The 20,794-nt window shown below is 37.0% G+C and overlaps 1 protein-coding gene and 1 pseudogene across 1 annotated transcript; both read right to left on the bottom strand.

The window, feature by feature from the left end:
• Positions 1 to 1,048: 1,048 nt before the first annotated feature.
• On the bottom strand, positions 1,049 to 8,844 carry LOC149145049 (DNA replication licensing factor MCM5-like). The gene is made up of 19 exons (XM_089446923.1): positions 8,185 to 8,844; positions 7,991 to 8,105; positions 7,737 to 7,880; positions 7,168 to 7,347; positions 6,815 to 6,913; positions 5,928 to 6,061; positions 5,728 to 5,833; positions 5,486 to 5,620; positions 5,316 to 5,393; positions 4,923 to 5,027; positions 4,615 to 4,706; positions 3,360 to 3,492; positions 3,163 to 3,258; positions 2,964 to 3,055; positions 2,712 to 2,802; positions 2,484 to 2,593; positions 2,235 to 2,364; positions 1,972 to 2,073; positions 1,049 to 1,630 (listed from the first exon to the last, which is right to left on the bottom strand). Exons 1-19 carry the CDS (start codon positions 8,340 to 8,342, stop codon positions 1,547 to 1,549), a joined length of 2,184 nt encoding a protein of 727 aa, XP_089303049.1. The 5' UTR covers positions 8,343 to 8,844; the 3' UTR covers positions 1,049 to 1,546.
• A 7,350-nt stretch (positions 8,845 to 16,194) lies between these two features.
• LOC149145050 (actin pseudogene) lies at positions 16,195 to 17,044 on the bottom strand (annotated as a pseudogene).
• Between the last annotated feature and the right edge of the window lie 3,750 nt (positions 17,045 to 20,794).

A 20,794-nucleotide genomic window follows, 5' to 3' on the forward strand; every position in this document is an offset into this window, starting at 1 on the left:
GGTCATTGCATATGTCAATGGAACGGATGCGAAAAGTTTATTGAACTGATTTAAATTGAGATCGGGTCCGGATAATATCGCATCATTGATGGGAATGCGACTTTCAACCACAGCGATTGGCAATCTCCGATTGAATCGGATCGGAGCATGGAAGGCTTACATCGCATCGGAATTGCGATGAACACGGAAAACTGAAAGCACCTTTGCTGACTTCCGATTTGCGAAGTGATTATAGTGGAGGATCGGGTAGTCAAAAGCTACAGAAGGCGATATTGAAATATAGCGATTTCCGATTTCCGAACGGAATCGCATCAGAAACGTGAAGAGTCCAAAGGTGGAAGCACATTGAAACTGCGATCTCCGATCGCCGATTGTTCGCATCGGAGCTATAGCAAGTTGATCGGATCGGAGCAGTGGAGCTTGTATCGAATCGTAGATGGGTGAAGAATGCATGCGATTGTCGATTGAAATCGCATCAGAGTACAGGGATGTATTAAATCGGAATGGTGGAATCGGCGATCGAAGCAATCGCAATCGGAAGGTCGGGAGTCAGTAGTGTAGTGGAGTGATAACACTGCGGACCCGCCGATTTTATAAATGCGCCCTTATATATTTTCATTAGATCCGGAGCGGATTTACATGGGGTTTTAATAAAGAACCTTGTGTATTTAAGTATGGTTCCATAAACCATAAAAGTTGGAACAGATGTTTTTAGCTTCCGCTTATGAGAGTAGGGCTTTTGTGAACATATGTTGAAGAGCTTCCGTGTGTAAGATGATAGTTGTGGAATTGCTCGGACGAGGGAGAATTATTTGGGCGATTATTCGATAGTTGTGGAATTGCTCGGACGAGGGAGAATTATTTGGGCGATTATTCGAGATGCATTTTGTATATGCACGAGTATGGAAAGATTCTGGGTTATGCAGGTTTAACCTGCATCAAAATAAAGACCTAGGATAAGGGGCTTATTAATAACCCCATCTGCCATCCTCTTTTCCTATTATGTTTTGCACATAATATTTTATCAGAGAGAATTAAAAACAACTCGTTCAGAAACAGTAATCCGATCCTATTAACAGCGCATACTCTTCAAAAACAGAAGGTGAGTCTAACCATACTTATGTACACAGGCCATGCTTTGAGATGAAAGCACCTTTCTCATTGAACCTAATCCCCATCTTTCTCGAGGCTGACCTCCAATGCAAAACAGGATGTTTAGTTAACATAGGATGCCTCGAAAATAATCAATGCATCCTCAACTAGAAAAGGACAACAGCAATGGAAATCTCCCAGATTGTGAAGACTATAACTATGTTTTGGACATGCGATTTATAAAATAGACTTTCAAGTACTTTCAATAGCTTGGCAGAACATGTAGATTGCATGAGCTCTATTTTTTCCTAGAAGTCTCTTGTGTTGAGACCATTATAGAAAAGCCTTTTGGAAGGATGCCTGTTGAAGAAAATAAACTTTACACAAAACTGGCACTGCCTAGCCGCGGCCCTCTGTTAGGGTCCTAACAGTATCAGATCACTCATCTTTAACTTTACACTTTGCGAACTATGACACGCCTTTCTCTCTTGTATTCCACTTCATCCCTTTGATGCATGATAAGGAGAGCTCTTCGAACCTGAAATGAACAAATCAGCCCACTTGGTGAAAACCATGGCTATGATATCATTACTTCAGAGAAGCTGTAAACAACCTATGATATCATTACTTAAGAGAGGCTGTAAACAACATCATTAGCAAGGTTCTATAGGAGGTGACGAAAGCCATTTCTCCCCGTGATATACATTGCCTGTTGCGCAAACTACCCATAAAATGATCTACGGGTAAGCAATATAACTCCAATATTGAACTAGCTAACAAAACTAATTATAAAAGTAACATGTACTGACATTGGAAAATTATAATAAGAAAATAGTGACTGCCGAAACTCAGCAATATAATGAGTCTTGTAATTCTTACAGTTGATTCATTCAACCCCATTCTGACCATATCATCAATCAGACGCCTCTCAGATACGTTGATGCCGATTCCCATCCGTCTCTTTATCTGTGTCTCAACTTGCTGTTACAAGCATGTGGCACTAGCATGAGCAACCATCAATTTTCTTTATTGTTGCAAATCAAAGTCCATGACATAGTTCGCAAGCATAGCAGGCTTTTGGTTTGAAGAAAGAATCCACAAATATAGCTGTTCTTACTTGCTAGATTAGATGAGACACGTACCTGAATTTCACTTCTCATTTCTGGTGTCAAACTTATTTGTTCAGCAATGCCAGAGCGTGCAGCATCCATAGTAGAAACATTGAAAAGCCTCAAAGCTTCTGTGACATGTTCCTCTGTTGCTACAGTTGACCTGCATTAAAAACAATATTTTCAATTTTTCAGATGCAATCTGACGAAGGAAATCGATTGACTTTGATTAACAATAATGCATACATTGAAAAATTACAAAATAATGCTGGGACTACTCACAATTGCATCTTTGCAATGGACTCGCTTAATCGAATAATAGCTTCTAACTGCCTCACTGTTATAGGTATGGCAGGAGAATCTCCACTTTCATGAGCCTGTTGGCGCATTTGCTGAAAATTCCAGACATAATACCGATGATTCCACAATCAAAAACCGATTGAAAGTATATTTTTTTGGAAAACTCATATTTCCCATCGAGAAAAACGACCCACACACAAATGAGAGTACCTGTCTAATCCTAACATAGTTATTTTGTAACATTTTAGCAGCAGCATCTGATAATCGAGGCTTGATATGTCCTCGGCAGTATTCAATGTACCTGTTATTATGGCACATGCTCATAACAAATAAGAGCTCTATAAAACATGGTTTCCTTGTATACTTCTAAGTTTCTATATATGTACCTTCCATAAGCTTGTACTTGAAAGAATAAGATCAGATCATAAAACTGAAAGTTGTTCACAACCATACTGTGCTTACCTTTTAAGCCAATTTTCTCTATCCGTAGCATCTGAATCTTTAGAAGCGGCTCCTGCATTTGCATGGACTTTGATAATATGACTAGCAATAAGCTAGATACAGATCATTGTATTAGTCCTCTGGCAATTTTAACAAGTTTAGCAAGATATCAAATTCATCCTTCAAAAAACGACCCTCGTCATAGATCATCAGGTCATACCTTATCTTGATCATAGAGACGAACATCCTTTACAATGAAAATCAGATCAAATCGAGAAAGAATCGTCGTCTGCAAATCAATGTTGTCTTGTGCTGTCTGGAGATGCATCATCAATGAACTCGTATCAATTTCGAAGTAGATTGGATGTTGCATTACATAAAACATGTTATAAAGTCCATACACAACTGTTGTCCCACCTTGAGATCATCATAACGACCAGATGGAGGATTGGCTGCTGCAAGCACAGATGTGCGAGAGTTGAGGACAGTCGTGATGCCTGCTTTTGCAATGGATATTGTCTGTTGCTCCATTGCCTCGTGAATAGCAACTCTGTTAACCATACAGTGATTAATTTCACTAACAGGAACAACGAAAAAGTCTTCATAGTCAAGTTAGCATAGACATGTATTTACCACAGGAAAATACAAAACAACTACTCAAATAACCTGCCTGGCTACCTCAACGGCAACACAAAAAAATGGCTGCAAAAATATATGCAGCAGAAACCATGCCTTGAAAGGCAATAGAAAAATGGCTGCAAAAGAATGTGCAGCAGAAACCATGTCTTGGAAGACAATAGAGAAGAAACTACACCTGCCCATACTGGACGAATTCCAAGTACATTACTTGGACCACTGGAAATACTATTAGGGTTAGACAATGTGATGAACACCATCAATTTGAAGCACATAGTAACCTACACTTCGGCGGCTATCAAATGCTAGGGCAAATATAGTTCGCAATCTCAGTCCTGGCTTATACTTCCGTTCTACAAGAGTATATCGTATTCATGGGAAATTTTATGAATGAGTATTGCCCCTATTAGTATCTTGATAGACTATGACACCAAGCCCCCTGCCTCATACCATGTAGTAGGTTCTGTTAAAATTGCAAACAGTAACGATGTAGATCAAATCATCATGACAATCATTTGCAATTCAGCAACCCTGTCCCTGTACGGATCACATCCAATCAACTGGGAATCCGAAACAAGAGAACTGGATTGCAAGAATTCTTCAATTTGATATATACGGTACAACCCTCGAGAAGAGGGCGAACAGGCTGCAAACTGAAGCCATTCCGAAAGGAATAACTTCCAGGTTGAAAAGTAAGATGCTTGGAACATTTCCAATTGACGACGGGTTATTTACCCATTCATATCTCAGACAGGACTACCAGCTTTACATTTTTGTCATGACACCAAAATGGCTTAAGCCAGTCATTTTTTGTCGGATTACAACTAACTAATGACTTTAGTTAGTCATTTGCTGATATTGATTAGAGGACGGAGGCTAATAACCTAAATGCATGCAATCCACTCTAACTAGAGCAAAACGCAAACATCTAAATCAAATTGACAAGCAGGCAATTATCAATGCCAAACTAGAAAGACGTATTAAATCTAAAGACCAAATATATGACAAAAAGACTTAAAATGTCAAGAAGCATTACCTGTCTTCAGCCCTCATTTTGTCAAACTCGTCAATACAAACAACCCCTCCATCTGCCAACACCATTGCACCTCCCTCAAGATAAAACTCACGCTGCAATAAAATTTGAACAGATTATAATCAGTTTGTCTGCCAAATAGTTTTTGAAAAATCTGATGCTCAATGAATACATGCCCAATTATAACCGTGAGGAACAGTAGCCATTGTGAGAACAAAATAGAAGTTCCTTCAAACTAGATAATTATCATGAGAAAATGCTAGTCTTAAATAATTAGTAAGATGATCTAGAACCCATAATTGTTTACGTACAGTGCTGGAATCACGAATTACGGAAGCTGTTAGACCAGCAGCAGATGAACCTTTTCCAGAAGTGTAAACAGCAACCGGGGCTGTCTTCTCAACAAATTTAAGGAACTGCCAATAAACAAGAAATCGGCATTAACAATTACCGTCAAGTTCTGTGAGGAGAAACTAATCAGCCTGCACTTAAAATCTTTTATGAATTCAGAACCATTTTGATTAAATCTATCAAAACAAACATGTAACTATCCAAAGCCTACGTAAACGATGTGCTACACTTGAATTGATCATGCTGCACGCAGAAACAAGCATTACGCAGCTTGGTTTTTTAAGGATATGCTAATGAATGATTGATAAATCTTAGTGGTGATTACAGATAACATCTAACAACATAAAGCAAACCTGTGATTTCGCGGTGGATGGATCACCAAGTAACAGCACATTGATATCTCCTCTTAATCGAACTCCATCAGGCAGTCTCTACATAGGCCAAAACACAGTTACACCTAGCACATGACAGATATAAATGCTTGGAATACATCTGACAGTAATTGTAAATGTGAAATTCATACCTTCCTCGATCCGCCAAAGAGGAGGCAAGCAACTGCCTTCTTAACATCAGTGTGGCCAAATATAGATGGAGCAACCATGGCACAGAGCCTGGTATATGAATCGGGCCTTTGAGCAAATTCTTTGATCTCTATTTCCTAAGAAAGAAGGGGAAAAAGTATCGATAGTCAGATGAGGCCCATGTGCTAGTTTAAAAATACTACTGATAACCATCACCTATTCCCCAAATGGAAAGAACCCACACCTCGTCTACACTGAAGGAAGAAGGAACACCAGAAGTAGCTTCGGTGGCCTGCTCAATGCCCACAACTCTAATATAGGGCTGCCTGATCGCAACAGCCCCCCTATGACTGCAGAGATCAATTAGAAGGGAATGAATGGTCTAGGACTACCCAATCGAATACCAATTTTAACATAATTGCAGCTAAGCACAGGAGTACTTACACGGAAGAATTGTTTGCTTGGTAGATACTATAAATTCCCAACACAGTCACTCGAGTGCCAGGTACGATAGACTGCACCAAGTTCCGATCCACGGCAAGCAGCATATTCCTAGGTAACTCTCCAGGCGGCACATCCTTTTATTAAAGTCAAGACATTTTAAAACATGTCAGAGGTAATTCTCAATAAATACGTTATGCGAATTTTATTAACACCTCAAGATTCTCAAAATATCGGATAGAAAATAAGCTATAAACCATGTATCAGAAGATGCAGTGTTAAAAGTAGCACTTCCGTTTCTACAACGTATCCAGGACTTTCAGGCTTTTAAAAGTATTGAATAACTTTGAATGTAGTTAACTCAACTGGGCTGGATGCATTTTTTGGAAACGGTGCATCGATCCATCAATAGACCCCACCATGGCAGTTTTACAGAGTTGTTACATGACATGATAAGAGTAAAACTCATGGAATTTTGTGTGAATGCCAAGCAACCGGCATATTTTTGTAATAGGTTACTGCTAGGGACTCTATTCTGTTAACCACCTCCCTTCGTCCTTCGTTAGAAGGTATAGTCCTTGGAGACAGAATATTTGATGGTCGGACAAAGATAAAAACATACAGGATGCGGTTGACCACCTGCCTTTTTGTGAAATAGGATATGTATGTAATTTTCAAGGTTTCAAATCACATGTAACAATCCAGATTCCAACAAGGATAGGCATCTCTAAAAACTACAGATGCAATTCATGTGGTAATGTGCAGACTGCTGTAGATTTTATGATGTATTCTCTTTTGTTTATTGATGAAATATACGATTCATCGTCAAAATAATAAAATAAAATTATATATATATTCTAGAAACAATGTCATTTGTAAGAATGTCTTACCTCTGGATTCTCCTGCATCTTTAAGGTTTGCTGGTCCACGTATTTGCTCTTATCGGGCATTATAACCCATGGATCTATGGGGCAAGGCTCCTCCCCAGGCTATAAGCAAACCAAAGAAGCACTATTAAACAAAATTCTTCTAGCCACATCAACCAAAATAACAGCATTGAAGAAATAAGACCTAGTGGAGGGATAGTATAGATCATATTAACGTGGAACGAAATCCTCGGGATATGGTAGTATAATTTCTATGGACTTCCATTTAAAAAGCTTCACAAAAGCAACGATCAGAGACAAAAGAATCCACAAAACACAAAGTACTTGAAAACAACAGTGGCAGAGTTATAACTTACTTGAGGAGCATGGTCACATGAACGAGGCACTATGGCACCACCAAGCCCGGGGCGGCATGGAACAGACTTAACATTCTTGCAGTTCTTACAAAGCAATGAAACGTATGTTGCCTTGGCCTTTGTTCTGGAAGCACCAATGATTATTCCGGATATCTTAACTAGTTTTGAGATAAAATCCGCCTGCAAAACATATTTTCACTATCATTTAAGAACACGAAACTGATAAAAAAAACTTTGAAAACAATAGAAAATGCCGATTGCAGTCATGGTTCAGCCGCGCCGATAGTAACATGTCAAACCGTTCAGTTTCAATTATCCCAAAGTCTGAATAGGTGGTATAGGGCCAAATACAAGTTTCAGATTATTTATATGGAAAAGGATCCCTGTCATGGCGGATTAGTTATGCGCCCATTAAACGCTATTTCACCCATAAAAGGGAAACTGCTTGTGATTTCCAACCCCTTCAACCCAGTTATGGTGCTTAGAAAAATAAAAGTGATTTGAAATCAACAAAAAATAAAGAAAATAGCACAAAACAAAACCCAAAATATATATTAAAAAATACTTACACCAAGGGACCGGATGGATATGGAGTTCTCCTTGGAGGACAGCAAAACCTGCACTTCACCAGTGCTTGGCTCCTCCATTTCACCTGTTTCCCCGGCGATCTTCGATTTCAGTCCAGCTAAAACCTCTGCAGCTGCCGACTCAAACTGACAACATCACGAAGCAAAACCATATCAGACTCGAGACCCTCTGAAACTTGAGCAGAACCATTTACGATAGCTAATCAATTTTGTTTTCGGGTTTTTTGGAACTTTACCAGAGGTAAGAAATCGGCGGGAGCTTTGCGGACTTTCTCTGATAATTCTGCATCAAATGAATCGATGTCTTCTATGGCGACTGGCAGAAACTTCGGGTTGTGTACAAGGCCCTCTCTGAAAAACATGCATCGATTCATAAATGGCCTCTGTAAAACAAAGGGGAGTGAGGGCATTATAATGGGGGTATAAGTACCTGTAAGGGAAGTCCCCTTTTACTCCATTGAAGCTGCGAATGAACTCCTTGAACTTGCGCAGGGCAGAGTGGCGCGTGAGGGCGCCATGATCAGGGTCTCCTCTGGGAAACTGGGCTTGATCACTGTAAAAGATAGGGCCTTCGTCCCACCCAGACATGTCTCGCTACAATAGTCTGGACGTCGATTGGGTAGATCTGTTCTGTTCCCGAGCTCGGTTTCAAACAGACACCTGCTCAGACCGGCTCAAAACAGCAGGGGAACCGTTGTTTTAACCCTGCGAATGTGAGAAATGATGTGGTCAACACGTGAAGGAAACGAAAGATGGACGGGAATCGAACCTCAAACGTGCTTGTAAGGTTCGGAGACCACAAATTACAGCAGGGATTAGGGATTCCGAATAATGGAGGCAATTGCATCCTCGGCTGTCTGGAATGTAGGGCGGGAAATGAAGAAATGTGGCGCCAAAATTATGGCGCGAAACAAATTCCCGCCAAATTCACAGATCCGAAAAGCAGTGATAGTTCACAAATGCCTATCACGGAGATGTTACGCTTCATGTTTCTTATTATATATATTAGCACCTGGGATTTCTTCGTTCCTTCCTTAGAACCAAGGCTTATGAAATCCTGACCCCGGCCTCTCCTTGTAAAATAATTTGTTGATCTTCCGGGCTGGCCCACTAACCCCTCGTCACCATTAGCCACTGTGTTTCCTCCACGTGTGTTTCCCCGAAACCTAAAACCCCAAACGTAATGCAAAAGCGCTTTGTCAATTCCCTTCGGGTAAGGCTTGACTCTGGCCTCAACACTAGACACATTGGCTGGTATTCCTCATCACCCCAATGTTGAATCAACCAGGTTTTTCCTTTGAATGCTTCTTATTCAATCGTCTTACAATCAATCGGGTCATGACCAATTAGGTCGGTCATTCCCTCAGCAAGCAATACGATCGGGGAGAACCAATCAGGGGGAATAAAGTAAGATGAGTGCCAAATCGAGCCGATCGATCTGTAATAAGCCGAGGACGGAGGGGCAAGGCCTAAATGAACGATAAATAATATAAACAAGTGGGTCTCGCCTGTCCCGAAGCCGGGGAGGTCATCCCATGACCGGACCGGGCCAGACGGAGCTGTTCCTGGAATCCCTGAAATCCAACCAAGCGAACCTTGAAATTACCTGAAAATCAATAAATTACGCAAAATCCAATAAATTGAAATGAAATCCAATAAAATAGAATGAAATGAAAGCCAATTAACCGAACTATCAGTTTATGTGCAAACAATTCGAGCTCTGATTTCCCCTTCCAAAAAACCCAGTCAATTAAATCCAGAGATCCCAATCGTGTTTTTCGTGTCGCCCATTTGGAAATACCATCTTTCTGCATCCAACCATTTCGCATCCCTCCCGCATACTCTAGTGATAAACACAACTATTACTACTAGATGATTTTTTTTCTAAATGATGTACACCACAGTTACATCTAACTAAGGATATCAAAACCAGTTGGATAATTATACTCATATAAACTTCATAATTTAGGTTCAAATAAAACCATAAATTTATTTATTCAAAAAGAAAAACTCATTAGAGATTTATTCTCTCATATTATCTAGGATATTTGCTTAGGTTACCCTTATACATGTGTATGTTACCTAAGATCCTTTTCTCATCTTGAATGCATATATATCCTAGGAACTATTACTATCCTAGTTAAAATACATTACTACAATTTCGTTTTTCTTTCTTTCTCATTTGCAAACTATATCTTAGGTTACTCTTATACTTTCCAACTCTCATCTCTAATTTCCTCACACATAAGCAGAGAATACTCTCATGGATGTTTCTTTCTTTCTCATTTGCAAACTATATCTTAGATTACTCTTATACTTTCCAACTCTCATCTCTAATTTCCTCACACATAAGCAAAGAATACTCTCATGGATGTAAATTAGGTTAAAAAAAATGCCATAATATAATGTAAAATGTAAATATGTTTATTCACCAAAAAATAAATTAAATACAAATTTAAAATAAATTTGAAAAATGGCAAACTCTTTCTACCATTTAAACACTTTTAAAAAAAATAGAAAAAGAGTAAAGGAAGCTTCGTGGATAAAAAAATAGAAAAAGAGTAAAGGAAGCTTCGTGGATAGACAAATTCAAGGGTAGTGGGAGCTATGGGGGTGTGTGGCGATCTTCTTGGAATTTTACACTCAAAAAGAAGTTTACATCTTAAGAGATTTGATCCCTCTTTACACTTAGAAAACCCAAACTTAAAATGGATTTATCCTTATTTATATTTTAAAAATTAAAGGTGGATCTTAGAATCCTTCAGTTGGAATCGTGGAAAAGGAAGATCTGACAATGACAAAAACAGTTTGATGATCTTCAAATCCTTTTTCTTGGAATTTTACACTCAAAAAGAGGTTTACATCTTAGGAGATTTGATCCCTCTTTACACTTAGGAAACTCAAACTTAAAATGGATTTATCCTTATTTATATTTAAAAAATTAAAGGTGGATCTTAGAATCCTTCAGTTGGAATCATGGAAAAGGAAGATCTGACAATGACAAAAACAGTTTGATGATCTTCAGATCCTTCACTATTACAGGGAGCATTATGTTCTAGTAGATCCACTCTCAAAGGAAGCTTTACTTGTGGATGTTAGCATTTGTACATGCCCATAATTTCGCAATGGTGGTTTAATTTCGCAATGGTGGTTTATCATAAATCTTTTATTTTAATCTATTTAATCTTTCCTTTCCGATGAAAAGTTGTTTTTTCTTCTTTATATATGCCTAAAGGATATTTTGGATGTTAAGATAAAATGTTTGTTAACAAATCAAGTGAGTAGTTATGCATGCAAGAGAATGTACTTTTTTTATTTTTATTCTAGAAATATCAAAGATATGTTTTTTCTTTTGAAAAAAAAGTAGTAGATATTTTGTTAAGGTACTTTGTGATTATTTTATCATTGATTCAAAATTTTGTAGGCATAAATTCAACCATCACTTCTAACTGAGGTTGTGCACCATTTGAAATAATTTCAACAACCAATTTGAAACTCTATAGGCACAAATTCAACCATGAATACTACTTAATGTAGCCCAGGGCCTACCATATCCAAATCATTTTAGCCACTTATATATGTATGAGTCATGATTTAATCTCCTTAGTTATAAATAAACTAATCTCAAAAAAACAATTATATTCTCAATCTTATTAATCAAATTTAATTACTTATAAATATTAATAACAAATTATATTGTTATTTTAATCTTATACTCGTGAGTTTGATAATGTTGTTTTTTCTCTATCTATATATATATATATATATATATATATATATATATTAAATAATAGTATGTGTTTGTCAATGAAAAGCATGTCACTTTTTTTAAAGGTCTAAGGGTTAAAATGTCAAATGTCTAGAATAATGTAGGATATGCATACCTTTCTATTTATATAAAAAATAAATAAAAGGTAGAATATGCCACTTTTTAATATTAAAAAAAAAACATTAAAATAATAAATAAAAGCATCCCAAAGTTCAGGTAATGGAGCAGGTTCGGCCTGGAGTATGCCGTAAAACTGCTTCTGCTTGGCTAAGAGCTCGTCTTCCTCGGACGTAAGGAAACAGGTTAACGGCCCAAGACCCAGAGGCATCTGGCAGGAGTGAAAGCCTGCTCCCTTACGGACCACCAGCGGGTTATTACAGGTGGCGTGGTTTTCCTTGATAACGGTGATGAGTCAAATCGACATTCGCGGATAGCAGCCAGAGATGGTTGTCCTCACTGTTGGTTTGACACCTGAGTTTGATAGGTTTTGCCACCTTCGAAAAAAAAAAAGGTAATGGAGCAGGTGAAGTTCAGGTAATGGAGCCGATGGTCTATCAATGTGGGTGGGTGGCACTAACATGAAAGGAAAATACAGGCTTTAGAAGAGGTCCCAAAAAGGTATTCGAGTGGGATAACCTTGAATATCCAACGCTAGTCTCATTCTAAAATATAGTGCGAACTTATTATCCCACTACCCTCGAGGGGATTTATAGAACTGCAGTAGTACTCCATTAGTATATCCTCAATGCACTAGGAATATTTAGTGACTCTGGTATTGGAAGTCCTTTGGTATGGATGGTTCGACCTGGCTTGTTGTTCATGACACGATAGCCAATTGATGCACGAGGTAGACACAACTTCACATAGTTTGCAATTCCCTCTGTGGCGAATACGTATAGCTGGAAATATTAGTGCTTAGTTTCTCTGTAACACAATAAACATTTGTCACTTGTTTCTCTTCTGCGTTGCGTTCTTCATGCAAACACTCATCACTTGTTGCTCTTCCATGTTGCATTCTTCATGCAAGGAGATCGAGAGCGACACGTGCTTGTCTGTTTCTCGCTTTGAATTTTTACCAGTGTCTGCATAGCGAAGAACACAACTTTGAGTATAAAGCTTGTGTTATTTTCCTGTCGTCTCTGAATCAGCATGACATTGAGATCCATGGTTCGAATACTTGGGCTGAGTCTAAGGTCTAGACATTCCTTCTTGTGCAGCCTATACTCATCTGGCAAAATTTTGACTGAAATAATGAACTGTGAAGAATCAAATCAGCGTAGTTGCAACAAGGAAGCAAAAGGGAAAGCTAAAGGCTTGCATTTGATTCTCAGGGAATTGTAGACTTGTTATCGAAGCATAGAAATCCAAGGGACATTTTATATCCTTGTAACTTAACAAAAAATGCAGTGAGCACCTCATGTTAAAAAATAATGGGAGAAAGAAAACTTACATAACAAGTCAAACCCAGGAAAGTCACATAAAAAGCACTGCAACATTCAAAACTTGCTCGTTCTTCTTCATGGTCCCACTGGTTATTCTTATTCTCTTGGTGCTGAATTTTAGTTTTCGCATTATAATGTATTGTATTTTAACTGTTCTCGATTGATTTGCAGGGTATTCAATACTAAAGACTACTGCAATCTCATTTTGTGCGTCGAGTGGGTTTCATCTGCCTTAGGGAGATCGAGGGGCATCTAAGAGCGCGAGAGGGAGGTGTGTTTGGCTTGATGGAGAACAATGTCTCTACCAGAACTGCTTTATTCCAGAGTGCTTCGAGGGGCATCTGAGAGCGCAAGATGGAGGTGTGTTTGGCTTGATGGAGAACAATGTCTCTGCCAGAACTGCTCTGTTCCAGAGTGCTTTGAGGGGCATCTAAGAGCCTCATCAACTCTCTAGCCACCTCAGGGTCTGAAGTAATAACAATTGGAGTAGACCCCAAGCTAAACGCCATGAGCTTCTTAGCACCATGAAGACGAGTCAGACATTCAAGCTTGCGGTGAGCAAGACCAAGACGGTGAACCGCGGTGAGCAAGACCAAGACGAAGGTTCACGTGTCAAATTTGGATAAGCCCGAGGAGGACAAAAACTATGCTCGTTGATTCGCTGCAATGAACAGTGAAATACAATCAAAATTTGAACTTTTATATATCTTCTAAAAAATATAGCAGAAGCTAAATTCGAACTATAGATGATATATTTTATATTTTCAAAAGGGTAACAACATCACTCATATTGTCATGATCACAAAAATCCCCCTCATCACAAAGAAGGTCAATGCGAGAAGATTCCTTTAACACGTGAAAAGGAGATAAACCACTGTTAAACGGTTAAACTAATAATAAGGGACTAAAAATGACTTTTCATTTATAATGAGATGAAAATGGTATTTATTTCGTGTTGTGATAATTATTAAGTTTAATTTTAATGATGATAAATAAATTAATGTAAATTTTAATTTATTTATATATTAATTATTAAAAAATATTTTAAATATGATTTTTCAAAACTATTTTTAAATTTCAAAAATATATGTATTTACTTATCTATGTTTAAAAAGTGATCTCATATTTAATTTTATTAAAAAAAAAATAGTATTTATTTAATAATGTTGATTTTTTTAATATTTTAAATTATTTATAATATTTTTATTTTATTTTACAACTTTCTTCTTAAATGTAATACTATTTTCCAAATAAATACAACAATTTCGCCATCCCATCCCAATGCAATCTTGATAGAATAATGCATGAAAATCACTGGTGGACCATGACAATGACACATGGATACATAGGACAAAGTTGAGTGCTCGCTCTACGTCCGAGATTGTCCTTATCCTTAAATTTCCAGACACGACAACCCATTTCATGTTTTTTCTCATGCTTGTGTGCCAAGTGTTTCCTTAGAGTGTTCTCGTGTCTCTGCAAATTTTATTTCTACACTTTGTTCGTTTGCCCCATCCCCTTCTTTTATTTGTTTCAGCGTATTACTTTTGATTAGGAGGTCTTCTATAAGCGAAACAATAGCATAATTAGCCCTAGCCTTGCTGGTATGACGTGTTCTCCTTATCTGAAAACTGGAATTGTGAGCTTTAGGAATTCTTCAAGTCTGTTAAATTTGCCTCCTATATTTAGCATAGGAGAATCCACTAGTAATGATCGCAAGGCAGAATTTGTATCTTCATCCTTGACAATGTTTGCTAGTTTGGCTGAATTGGGTGCATCTTCTCATATCAACAGAATACCCATTTTCTGGAATTGTGAGCTTTAGGAATTCTTCAAATCTGTTAAATTTGCCTCTAATATTTAGCATAGGAGAATCCACTGGTAATGATCACAAGGCAAAATTTGTATCTTCATCCTTGACAGTGTTTGCTAGTTTGGTTGAATTGGGTACATCTTCTCATATCAACAGAATATTCATTTTTTTGTATCTATTGGAAGAGGTAATGATATTGAATTTGTTTTTGATGTTTTTGTTTCTTGGTTCTTGTTTGGGTTGTATGTTGTTTCCATTTTGTTACTATATGATGGGTTGTCAAAATATGATTTGTATTGTCTTTGAATTTTCCCTTTGTAGGCTATGCTTTGTATCTTATGAAGCTTCTTTGAATTCATTCAAGTAAAATCTAATGGATCTTCAAAACTAAATTGATTGTTGTTTTAGCCAATTTTAATGTTGAGACAAGACATTATTTATGCATATGTATGGCACTACAATTGAATCAAGTCATTGTTAGCAATTCAATGTTAGTGCAAAGGGATATGGTTCCTGAGCCTGTGCATAAGGATCTCATTTTGAATCGACTTTGAACATCCTTTGAACCCACTCGATACTAATCATTCCTTCCCTCCATGAGAATGGTGGTTGCCTAATAGTCGCATTGTGTTGGGTGTTCGATTTCATTGCCATGTTTCAAATGTAAATTTGGGGGGTTTGTTGTTATTGGCAAGTTTGAAATATAGGATTGGTTGTGATTTTGCAATTGGATATGCATTGTTATTGTATGGTGGTCATTTAAGTATATTTTTGTGTTCGTAAGGGACAAAGAATTTATTGGGCCTAACATAACGAGTTTTGCGATATAATGCATTTCTGGAATGATGTTGTTGTTGGTATCTTTTTTCTTCTAGGCTTCTCTCACATTGTTCAAAAAAATATCGTTTGTAGTTGTTGGACATTGCACAACGGGCATCTGAATAAATTTTGTGCTCTTAAGAGAAAAACAATTTATTGGTCGCTAATGTAGTGAGTTCTACAATATGTTGCATATGGGTTTCACTTTTTTCTTCTAGGATTTTCTCACATTGTTCCAGAAAAAAATATCATTTGTAGTTGTTGGACATTGCATAGCGAGCATCTGAATAAATTTTGTGCAAGAGCAAAATAATTTTTTGGTCGCTAAAGTAGTGAGTTCTGCAGTATGTTGCATATGGGTTTCAATGATATTGTTGTAGGTGTCCTTTCTCTTCTAGGAATCTGTCACATCATTCCAGATAATATCTATTTGCATCTATGGGAAAAAAAATTAAAAAATGAGAAACAAATAGGTTTTTGGTCACATCTAGCAATACAAACACAAATAATTGTGGAACAAAGCCACAAAACTATGCTTCAGACAATATAATTACACACATATATTCTCTAAAACCCTTGCATAAAAAATAAACTGAATCTCGACCTTAGCACTATTGTCACCATCTCAAGCAAACATTCTCTAGAATACCCATCTTCACAAAGCACTAAAGTAACATAAGCATTGAACTTAAAAACATTTTATGTGGACGATGGAAGGACCAGATTCATCATACTCAACCTTTGCAATCCACATATGTTGGAATGTGTTGAGAGATGCCAAAATAGAACCTCCAATCCAGACATTGTACTTCCTCTCTAGAGGTGCAACCACCTTGATTTTCATGCTGCTGGGAGCCAGTGCAGTGATTTCCTTGCTCATACGGTCAACAATACTAGGAAACATAGTAGACCCACCACTAAGCACAATGTTTCCATATAGATCCTTTCTAATATCCACATCACACTTCATGATGGAGTTGTACGTTGTCTCATGGATACCTGCAGCTTCCATCCCAATTAGAGAAGGTTGGAACAATACTTCAGGGCATCTAAAACGTTCAACACCAATGGTGATCACCTGCCCATCAGGGAGCTCGTAACTTTTGTCAATGGAAGAGCTGCTTTTAGCTGTCTCGAGCTCCTATTCATAGTCAAGAGCCACATATGCAAGCTTTTCCTTCACATCACAGACAATTTCATGCTCTGCAGTGGTGGTGAATGAATACCCTCTCTCTATCAAGATCTTCATTAATGCATCTGTCAAATCTCGCCCCGTAAGATCCAACCTAAGTATAGCATGAGACAGGGCATATCCTTCATAAATTGGCACTGTGTGACTAACACCATCCCCAGAATCCAGCACAATACCAGTTGTACGACCACTTGCATACAAAGACAGAACTGCCTGAATGACAACATACATAGCAGGCACATTGAAAGTTTCAAACATGATAAATTGATGAACCAGTGTGAATGATTATTTGTTGCTTGCGTGCTCATATATTGTTCAAAACCATACTCAACTACATCACAATATTGTTGAATTGTCATTGTATGTTTACCCAACTATGAACTTTACCTATCATCATCATGTGCTACTGTTAAAGGTTTTCATGGGCTGAATTGTGCAAGAGTTTAGTAAAGTAGCATTAAATTTCCAAGGAATTTGGTCTCTGGGACTTTTACCCTTGAGAACCAGATGGCATACAAAGATGATTTGGAGCCCGTTGGCAGAAGTTCGATCTGCGGAAAGGCAATCTGGCTTTGAATTGCAGCCAAATTGAAGACCACGACAGGTTTCTCCAAGTGGATGTCCTTCTTGTTTTGTTTGAAGGCATTGTATGAGGTGAAGGTCACAGTGTGAAGGCGTCGTACCAGGTGAAGTTCATAGTGTGGATGTGTTCCCTAAATATCGAATGCGAGGTGTGAAGGTTCGACGGGTTTCTTTGAAAGGCCTTCACTTGGTTGTGCTTGAACTAATTGATTAGTCTATCGCCTAGCTTCTGCTGGAGATGGCTAGCTATGGAGATGTTGTGAAAGATAGTTCTATTTGGTTCACTCTGGTCATAGGTTTGTCACTATGGAGAGGCTATGAAAGATAGTTCTATTCAGCTCCCTCTGGTGCAAGGAACAAACCATCATGTGACTTTAATAGCATGGTGGCAGGGAATGGTAGAAAAAACAAACCACGGTGTGAATCTGGTCGGGACTTGTGAGTGGGGTGGAGACATGATGGGTCAGGAAACTGTTTCTTAGTTCCACGTGGAAATTTTTTAATTGGAAGGAGGAAGAAATTAGCGAAGCGACCTCTGCCCAACTTTATTCCACGTGTTAAATTTGGATTGGATTAAGGAGGTTGAAAATAAAAGTTTGTGATTGGTTGGGGTGAACAGTGCCTGCACATCCCAATCCTGCAAAGAGAACGCCTTAGGCGTAAATATAAAATAAAAATGATACATATGATTACGGCAAGATATATATATATATATATATATATATATATATATATATATATATATATATATGAACTGGTTTAAAATTTTGGTTAGACTAATTACCTATGGTTAGATGCGACAATTTTTTTAAGAAAAAATAAAAAAATAAAATGATTTTTTTTTTTTTTCTAATTGGTTACAAATTTTGATTAAACTATTTATTTGTGGTTGGATTTAACATTTTTAAAACAAATTAAATACTATACTGTAGTATTTGTTTGAAATGAGGTATGGTCTGTTGAATATTTTTTCATCATTTTCGTGTGTATACACATTAAATCACTAGCATAAATTAGATTTTCGAAGAGAGCTTTTGTTTGAAAGAAGGTGAGGTATGTTGAAGAGTTTTTTGTCATTTCCATGTATTCTTTGGTCTTTGCAAATCTATTGTTACATTTGTCTTTGGTTGTTTCATGTTTAACAAGTGTGTGAGGTCTTGAGAATTTGAAGTTTTGTCCTGTTTAAGATTTTTAAAATGGGTTTTAGTTGTTGCATCCAAGAATGCTAAGACGATTTACTATTACTAGTAAGATTTTAGTTTTTTTCAGCTTTTCCTGGTGTGCATTTATCAAAGTTGATTTTAGTTAGGTTTTTAGGATTATAAGTTGTGTTTCAATAACATAATTTTGTTATTTATGAGTTCTTAGGGCTTCTAGGGTAGTTTTTTTTTTTTACAAGTTGTTTAGCGTTGTTTGTATTTGATTCATGAATTTAAATATCATGTAGGGTGGAGAGGGGATCTTAATTTTGTAGTGGAATTTTTACTAACAACTATATTGGCCCATGATTGTTTTTAGGTATGTTCGAGAGGTGCAGTTGGTTCTGAAGTAAATTTCTTGTTATCGTAATTTTATATGGTGGGACAATATTGTGTAGGGTTTCATTGTTAGGAAATGTTGACCTATGAAGGTTCTTTTGTGGTTTTGTTGAGGATGTCCATTGTTGTTTCTAAAAAACTTATGTGGTGTGTTTTTTTTTGCCTTGTTTTCATGCAGATTGCTAGTTTTTTTCCTGTGTTTTTCAGGAGATGCCTTTGTGATTCTTGCATTCCCATTGTTGTCTAATGTACCTTTTTTTTAGTTTTATCAATTTATTTTGTTATTTGTAGAAATTCAGAGTTGTTATGTGCTCCTAGATAGTCTGTTTATATGTTACATTTTCTTTATGTTGTTTATTTTCAATCATTGTAGTACAAAAATTTGTCGCTTCAACGATGTAAGGATTTATCATGACAAGGGTATTAGGTTTATTGGACCTGATTCTCAGGTTAGTAGATATTTTGAATCTATGTATGTGGTTTTATTAAGGCTCAAGAGTGTATCACTTAGAAAAACGTTGAGTGTCTATATTAAGTGATTAGAGGTTGTTATGTTCTTGTTTGTCATTTTCAAATGTAAGTGGTATTTTCATAATCATCTAAAGATTTCCAAGCTTGCGTGGACTGCTATGTATCAAAAAGCACACAAGAGGATTCAAATTTTACAAATATCATTATGTATCATGAAGTTGATTAGTCAAACTTGTTGTGTTAAGGCATGGTTCAGTTTGGTGAGTGAAATGCACATTCTGATATGGTGTTGATACAAGGGCTGAGTAGACATATTTATTATGTTTAAGCTTGGTTGCCAGTTTGGCAAGTGGGGAATGTTCATATAGAGACAAATAATTGTTAATTTTTGCATTGTCTTTGTCATTGTTTCACCTATATGTTGAAATTTTGATGTTTTGTGTTGTAATAATTACTTATTCTAAAACTTCCTTTTGCTGCAATATCAGTTAAGTAATTGTAGATAAAACATAAACAAAATGCACAATTGAAGACAACTAAGAACAGGATAAGACACAAATAATTTAGGTCCAATGACCACGGCAAAACCCACAACTGGAAAACCAACCAAATTCTTCTTCTACTAGATATCAATTCTTCAGTAACGATACAAAGTACGATGAGAGATCAAGCGAATGAGAAAGTTCACCCAAATCTGAACAAGTTGTAGCATAAAGATTACTAGTAGCATCAACAGATGAAAACACTAAATCAACCTTCCCTTCAATTGAATCAACACTGAAACGCTGAAACAATGAATCAACCTTGACTCACCAAGTCCTGCTCTTACTATCCAAGTCTCTCTCCCACAATCTTCTTCAAGTCCCTCCAGCTCTCTCTCAATTTCAAATTATTCTTTCACAATGCACAAGTAGTGAGAATGAGATGATATGAGATACATATATATATATAGGAGAAGCAACAAATTTTGGTCATAAATAAAGAGCAATAAGCATGCCATGAGGAGGAGTTACATATGTCGTTTAGGGAGGTACACATGTCTTTGTAACTCATCCCATTAAGGAGCTACGTGTGTCTTAGTAACTTATGCCATAAAGGAGAGAATGTAACATATGCATTAAAGAGTGTGTAAGAGGAATCTTTTATGGCATGCTTTAACAAGTGTGCGAGAAGAATATGCCATGCTTTTAATGAGTGTGTAAGAGAGAGTGTAACGTATCCATTGAGTGAGAGAGAGTAATGTATGCATTAATTGAGGGGAGTTACATATGACATGATTGAGTGCCATGAATTTCCTTTTAATAATAATATAATAGTATCATAAAAGATAATAGTAATGATAATAACAATGACGATGATTAAGTTGAGATTGAACCATTAGGATTGAATAATGATAAGTTAAGTGGTTTTCCAT

Source organism: Pinus tabuliformis, chromosome X (genome assembly GCF_031772625.1).
Source record: "Pinus tabuliformis cultivar Carrire ecotype Pingquan chromosome X, CPIR1, whole genome shotgun sequence".
NCBI lineage: Eukaryota > Viridiplantae > Streptophyta > Pinopsida > Pinales > Pinaceae > Pinus > Pinus tabuliformis.